The sequence below is a fragment of the Spizellomyces punctatus genome (genome assembly GCF_000182565.1).
Source record: "Spizellomyces punctatus DAOM BR117 chromosome Unknown supercont1.7, whole genome shotgun sequence".
Classification (NCBI taxonomy): Eukaryota; Fungi; Chytridiomycota; class Chytridiomycetes; order Spizellomycetales; family Spizellomycetaceae; genus Spizellomyces; species Spizellomyces punctatus.
The window spans coordinates 1,327,478-1,334,707 of record NW_015971543.1 but is presented as its reverse complement, the minus strand read 5'-3'; the positions used below and the strand labels follow the sequence as shown (position 1 = coordinate 1,334,707).

General features: G+C 43.4%; 2 protein-coding genes across 2 annotated transcripts; one reads left to right on the top strand and one right to left on the bottom strand.

Moving 5' to 3' along the window:
• Positions 1-480: 480 nt before the first annotated feature.
• SPPG_04842 (uncharacterized protein) lies at positions 481-3,995 on the top strand (the record flags this gene model as incomplete). Its single annotated transcript, XM_016753081.1, has 25 exons — positions 481-795; positions 872-1,066; positions 1,139-1,142; positions 1,202-1,251; positions 1,308-1,322; positions 1,379-1,412; positions 1,472-1,475; positions 1,540-1,568; positions 1,629-1,642; positions 1,717-1,800; positions 1,869-1,888; positions 1,958-1,977; positions 2,036-2,123; positions 2,184-2,209; positions 2,273-2,288; positions 2,367-2,379; positions 2,445-2,454; positions 2,520-2,612; positions 2,677-2,738; positions 2,863-2,981; positions 3,042-3,252; positions 3,329-3,436; positions 3,494-3,670; positions 3,729-3,797; positions 3,864-3,995. The coding sequence occupies 25 exons, from the start codon at positions 481-483 to the stop codon at positions 3,993-3,995; spliced, it is 1,908 nt and encodes a 635-aa protein (XP_016608571.1).
• Positions 3,996-4,050: 55 nt separating this feature from the next.
• SPPG_04841 (uncharacterized protein) lies at positions 4,051-6,704 on the bottom strand. Its single transcript, XM_016753080.1, has 3 exons — positions 6,043-6,704; positions 5,783-5,974; positions 4,051-5,721 (listed from the first exon to the last, which is right to left on the bottom strand). The coding sequence occupies exons 1-3, from the start codon at positions 6,169-6,171 to the stop codon at positions 4,300-4,302; spliced, it is 1,743 nt and encodes a 580-aa protein (XP_016608570.1). The 5' UTR covers positions 6,172-6,704; the 3' UTR covers positions 4,051-4,299.
• Positions 6,705-7,230: the final 526 nt, after the last annotated feature.

The following is a 7,230-nucleotide window of genomic DNA, read 5'->3' as shown; positions in this document are numbered from 1 at the left end:
CACTGCGTTGATAGAATATTCGGAGGAGGGATTGGAAATTCATGTCGACGCCCCTAATGCATTTTGTTTTCAGTATATTGCTATTTTTATGGTTTTGAAAGGGGTTTTTGCTCACTGGTTTGCATTCGGTGCTTCTGCTGTTGTCTCTTCTGTAGAGGGTTTAAGTCGCTTTAAGGGGTCCGTGTCGGATGGGAGGGTGCGTTTGGAGGGTATAGTATCCGGGTCATCGGATGTCGTCGTCATATTTGTATAAAAACCAAATCTCAACTTTTGAAGTTGCTCGACAAATGAGGGTGCTCAAGGTGCTCAACTCTCCAAACCTCTTTGCTCCGATCCCCCACTTGTCCGAAAAGTCCGAGATGCATTAAATGTCATTTGACTTTATTAGGATAAAGTGATCATGACACATTGAACCGTGTTCAAGTCATTGAACGTGGGTTCGTTACTTTACCTTGACTGCTGTCAAGGCGACATGCGGACATGTCACATCATGAACCTATCCACGACGAATGGGATGTAGATGATATTGAATGGGATTGGAGTGAGGAGGGCGTACACGAGGATGAACTTGCTCTAGAACCGCATGACCTGAATGCAGAGGACGAACCAATTGCGCAAACATCCCCACATGCACCACAAAAAACGATAGAGAATGGAGAAATAGCAACGTCCGAGGATACAACACAAAGTCAGGAAGATAGTATGAAATCCCGATTACTTATCAACCCCAATAAAGCCGGTACACAATATATACCTAAACACATTGTCGCCAAAATCGTTTACGAAGCCTCTCAAGTCCGTTCCCTTTTTTGGCTTCCGTATACCCATATCACTGTTTTCCACAAGTTGACGATTTTGCATTTTTTGTTAGGGATCACCTTTCTTTCTTGCTGAACAACGCCGAGACGCTCTCGTCACAGCTCGTATCCAATCCCTCCAATCCCGCGTACAAGCCATCCAAACCATGGACCTCCGCCTAGAACGAGGCATCGTCGAAAGCGTACTACGAACCGTAGAAAAAGAATGGGAGACATCTGAACGGAGGTGGATTGTTTGTGTTGATATGGTTTGTTTTGTCATAATGTTCTTTCATTATATTTCATGTTTGTTTATATGGATTTTTATTGGTTTTTTTTAGGATGGTGGGTATGTGACCCTTGTCGTTACCCGCTTTCATACACTGATATTTTCAACCTTACAGCATTTTTTGCATCCGTCGAAGAACTCGATCGACCCGAATTGAAAAATAAGGTAACACGATTTACATGATTTATAACGCTTGGTTCTTTTGCTCACCTTTACTGTAGCCAATGGCTGTCGGGGTAATCCCGCATACGTTTTATTAGTTTGTGTTTTTTGGTTCTGAGTTTACGTGTAGGGCATGTCCATGTTGTCTACGGCGAATTATGAAGGTATTCTTTGAAGACACAGTATTTTTTTAAATGTTGTTATTGTTGAATTTATTGTATAGCTAGGTGAGATCCCCTTGTGTCGATCATCAAGAATATCTAGTCACTTTTTATGATGCATGTTGAAAAGAAAGTACGGTGTTCGATCTGCCATGCCTGGTACGTAGTTTTACGAGGACACTTTCAAAAGATTATGTTTTTGATCTTTACTTTTATTAGGGTATATTGCAAAGGTAAATGGCCTTGTCACCAGCCATGATGCAACCTAGATGGTTGTTGCTAAATGGAAAACAATGACAAACAACAGAAATTGTGCCCCAATTTGATTCTCGTTCGTTCCAATTTTGATAAATACACGGCGGTGAGCAAAAAGATTCGGGAGGTCTTTGCGGTAAGGATTTTGTCGGGTATAGTTTTATTTGTTGTCTTATTCAACTCATTGATTGAATGTCATTATAGATGTATGATCCACAGTTTAGGTATGGCTCCTGTATTCCACATTTTAGAGTTTTGCGTTTTTAGCTGAAAATGTTTTTTATTTATTCCAGTCCAATGAGCTTGGATGAAGGTACGTTTCTGTTTCCAAAAACCAATAGATTATATCGCATGCCCAGTCTTGCTATTAGCGTATCTGGATATCACCGATTACCTTTCTGCGCACCCTGAACACACACCCGAATCCGTCGTATCTGAGCTTCGAGCAGAAATATTTCGGTGGGTAGCGGACCCCTTCTTGTTGACAGTGGACTTTTTCTCATGTCTGTTCATGTACAGTCGGACAATGCTTACTGCGAGTGCAGGTGCAGTTGGAAATAAAGCGGCATGTAATGATACAATTTATTCACACTCTACCGCATTTTTAGGTATAGCGGCAAACAAGTAGGTTTATCGAACGACTAGGTGCGATTATGATAGTTGTGCTGATTCTGCCATGTGTCTTTCTTTTTATTATTCGAGAATGCTGGCAAAGGTATAACGTAGCCTTTGATGCTCATATGCTGAACCTGAGCTGATTGTTCCTTGTCTGGTATGTAGGTTTGCGCGGGTACGTAGCCACAAATTCACATCATCCCAACCCACAAGAAAGATCTCAAAAACCACTCAAACCAGACATTAACAAACCCAATGGACAAAAATTCCTTCCTGTGGATCGGGAAAGTATTATGGAATTTGTTCGAACATTGCCGATACGTAAAGTCCCAGGTCATGTCATGAAGTTTTTCGATGCACAAGGGACGGTTAAATTTCATGCTATTGAATGGATTAGGTGTGGGGAAAGTCAATGAACGGATTTTAAAGTCCCTTGGAATTGAGACATGCGGGCATCTGGTATGTCCGTCTGATTACATTCAACAAAACCACACTAATCAAAGAGAATTAAATAGAAGGAACACCTCGTGCTTATTTACAAACTCTTTTCACCCATCATGTTCAATTTTTGTGTACGAACGAGTCTTGGAGTCGGATCAACCCGAGATTGAATCGTATGTTGAACTTTTTTTCTTGGTTTGTTATGTTCGCATCTAATGAATCATGTAGGGATAGCGAGAGAAAAAGTATTGGGGTAGAGAGGTACACCCCATCTTTGACCATTTCAAAAAACCCCACATTGATACTTAAATCCCTATAAAGAACATTTGCACCCATGCAAAAATCATCAGAAATGTACGAAAAACTCTCTGAACTCTCTGAATACCTCGCAACGGACCTAAAAAAACACGACACAAAAGGCCGGACCTTGACACTTAAACTCAAAACCACTGAATTCCGTCTCTTTACCCGTGCAAAGACCTTGATGCGGTTCATGTGCACCGCTGAAGAGATTTTCCATTGTGCACAACAGGTATTTTTTGTTTTTTGTCAGTGGTTCGGGGGTTATGCATTTATTGTGTTTGATGCTAAATCCTTTTATAAATCAGCTCCTTGCGTTGGAAATTACCGCAAATCCCGGGTTACGTTTACGACTCATGGGATTATCCATGTCAAAATTATCCAGTCGGTCCATGGATGAAGACGGTATCGCAAAGGTACAAGCGCCTCTTCCTTCCTCATGTACTCTTTTCACATGATTGACATTTTGATAGTTTCTAAAACGCCCCTCACCTTCCACTCCGTTTCCAAACCCGCAAACTTTAACATGTCCTGTTTGTTGTAAAGAGTTTCCGGATATTTCTGAGCGGGATATGGCTGAGCATGTGGGTAGATGTCTTGAGGATCCTCATATTCCTGATGGAAGTGGTGAGATCAAGGGTGATGGGATGGTCCGTATCGTGCTATATAGATCACAGGACACTTTGCTAATTGGGGTTGATATTACAGAAACGACCCTCTAAACGCAAAAAAGAAACGAAACGGGATAAACCAAGTTCTAATCTCGTGGAATGGATGGTATTGTTTGTCGATATATATTTGTCCATCTGGTCTTTCTAATACAACCCTCCTGCATTTTTATAGCAAAAACGGAGCTCATCTCCTTTGCTTGATCAGCCCGTATGTCCCGTATGCGCAACGCCATTCACAGACCCGTCTGATCTCGCTAGTGTGAATCGACATGTGGATGCATGTCTTTTGGGTGAGAAGCAATAGATGCGACAAGGGATAAAGTTGAGGATAATCACTTTGTTCGAAAATAATTGGTACTGTGTATTTAAGGAACCCATTGGGTTGTGTTTTTTGAGCACAAAGATTGTGATTCAGAACGTTTTTTTGCAAGTCCAACGATGCATACCCCGTACATCTCTATGAGTAGTCTATAAAGTCTATATCCATATACCCAACCCCATGATTCGTACATTGAACGAAACAAGCAAAGGAAAAAAAAAAAAAAGAACACAAGCACCGAAACACATACAAAGACACGCAAATCAAGCGTATAAAAACCAGGTATTTATCATTTCCACCCTCCATTGAGCGGCACCTCTTGTTTCTGCGGTGCAGGTTTGGAAAGCATCATCCGGTTCTTACAGACGTAATTTGCCGTGCACACCTCACAAGCATTCTCATTCGCAATCCCCAGTTTGATCAACACCCAAAACATGGCACACCCCAAGCACACATCATACATGGCTTGCGCAGCACACGACGCTGCAAAAATGGCGAAAATCCATCGGGCACCGTATACCCACCCCAAATGCCAGGCAATCGTAAAGGCAAACATCAAGGGTAAGGGTTGCACTAGGGCGAGTTTCCGGGGTGGGCCAGCCACCATGAGATCTTCAATCCATCCCCACCGATCCACAATGAGGGGTTTCAAAATAAAGAGGTTAATGTACCCCAATGGGTCCAATCGAAATCCAAACATGGCTCGAAGGAACGCAAGCGTCATAATGGTCCAATACGCCGCAGGAGAGTTCCAGTAAATATCTACAATAGGACCCAATGTACACCCAATAAAGGCCCAGGTAATCCATATCCGGACTTCAGCTTCGTTAATGGGGTTTGGGAAGGTGGTAAACTCTTTCCAGGTCATGCTCCTCCAATTCTTCCACCACATGGCTTGTTCTTCGGCGGTTTGGATGCACAATCGGGTCCATGCCTCGTCTTCCTCGATTAAACGGTACTCTCGCTGAGCAATCTCATTAAAAGGTTTAGCGGCTGGATCAGTAGGGCTACCCAAAGTCGATTCACGGTTGACCGAGTTGGTTAGACTCGCCGTACTGCTGAGCGGTCCAACTCGAACAGCGGGAACGGAAACAGTGACTTGAACTGGCGTTGCACTCCCCGTGTGATTCGAAGTACGCAAGAATGGTGACGTGGCAGTGAAATCCGATACTTCAAACAAGTCTGCAGCTGTAGCGGCACTAATCCCGAGAAAAACCATTTCAAGAATCCCAATCCCCGTCATGACGGCCGCGTGCCAGACTTGAACGGGACGCTTGGGGAAATTGAAATCAATCTCTGCAGGACTAAACACAATGAGCCGGACGACGAATCCGGCACACGTCAGAGACCCGCTAATCGTAAACAAGTACAAGAGATTCAATTTCCGGAGCATGACTGTTTGCCGACGATCTTGTAAGGGCGTCATCCTCGCTTTGGCGTTTTGGAAATGCATTGCCGTGCGTCGGCGGGCAATATTGAGAATCACACAGTTGATTATAAACGCCATGGTCATGGTCCCACAGAGTAGGACTTCAAGCTGGTAAATTAACCTCGGAAGGTGGGCCGCGATAACGCATTGTGCTATAAGTGCTAGAATCATGGGTGTCCCAGTAAGGGCAGCGAGGAACCGACATGACCCGAATAGGGAATGAGATCTCTCGGTGCTGATGGTGGCATACAGCTTTGCGGCAATAGCACCATACGACGCAAGCTGAAAACCAAATATAGGATGAGAAAGATCCCTCTGAACAAATAATGAAAAAACAACTTACCACTAGCACAAGATAAAACCTGTCCCAAAAGAGTTGAACAGGGATATACCACGGCGTTATCTTTACAGCATTGACGATCCGTCCAATGAAATGAACAAACGAGGCAGCCGTCAACCACACTAAAATCTTGTCACCAAACCGCTGGGAGGATATACCCGTCTTGATGTAATGTTGCATACATTTTCCAAACACCTATCATTCATGGTATTATCAATATTGATATCCAACGACAACTAGACACTCGAATACCCTTTGCATACCGAATTGATGATCCAAAATCCCCAAACGATATCCACAGCCTGATAAATCTTTACTAGATGCCATCGTTCATCTTCCCCGCCGTCAGCGAGTCCAGGGGGAAGAAGCGACGCAAATAATGTCATCGCCATGATGGATGAAATAGGGCGCTATGAGATCAAAATGTGGGAGACAGGACACGAAAGAAGAAACGATGCGGAGCGGAGCGGTGAATGGAATGCCGCGACAAAAGTCTTGTCCGTCGATTTTTAAAAACCTGTCTTTTGCTTTGGATTTCCTCTTCCTGTTTACTTTTTCTTTTATTTTCTTACGAACGCTTGCGGTCCAATCCCTCCCCTTAAAATTTGAACCAAATCAACTCTCCAAAAAGCACCTCTCAACCACCGAGTTTTGCAAAACAGTGAAGGAAGCAACTTTAGTGGTTTCGCTATTCCCCCTCCAATCTGCCGAGTGGTTTGTGTGCCAGTTGCGTACAGCCCGTGTGTGTCCTCTTTCCGTGCAAAGCATTTTGGAGACCCAAATTCCGTTTACTTGTCTTCTTTTGTTTTTTTTTTCTTTTCAATCCTTTTTGTCTTTTGACGAACGCATGTTTGAACCAAAGGAACACTGTAGTTGTGATATTCACCACCGTTCAGCAAAGAACTTCGGGTGAAATCCATCTCCGCTACCACCGTTATACACAAAAGGCCGTTTTCATTTTCAGAACACTCCACGCGGCCCTTTTGAACGCTTACCTCATCACTTTTCCTTTTCTGTGCGATCGAGGCAACACTTTCTACTGGCACTTTGTCTTGCCTTCCCCCCCCCCCCCCCCCCCATATGACTTGCCGCGAGGGATCCATATAAAGGTCTTTTGTACCTCCGAACAAAATACCACATGCGACACATCTGGCAATCATTCAACTCGATTTCAAAAGAAATGAACGGTACAATTAAAAAAGGGAAAACACCATCAATGTACAGCTGTTACTCTATGGAACAGCAAAACACAAACGCTGGCTGCCATCAGAGCACACATTCTCCAACATATTTCAATGGTTGAGGTCATAAATGAGAACAAATGATGTGATCCGTAGAGGTTGCCTAGAAGATTTTTGCTCAAAAGAAAAGGTATCGAACCAAGCACAATACCACTCGGGAAGAACGGAGCAATGTTGTTAATCATGTATGTCAAAACTTTAAAAAAGCTC

Excerpts from the sequence above, each read along its gene's own strand:
- SPPG_04841 (XM_016753080.1), bottom strand. The coding sequence starts at position 6,171 with ATGGCGATGACATTATTTGCGTCGCTTCTTCCCCCTGGACTCGCTGAC. Across the intron at positions 5,975-6,042 it reads GATTTTGGATCATCAATTCG|GTGTTTGGAAAATGTATGCA; the intron begins GTATGCAAAGGG and ends CATGAATGATAG. Across the intron at positions 5,722-5,782 it reads GGTTTTATCTTGTGCTAGTG|CTTGCGTCGTATGGTGCTAT; the intron begins GTAAGTTGTTTT and ends TTTGGTTTTCAG.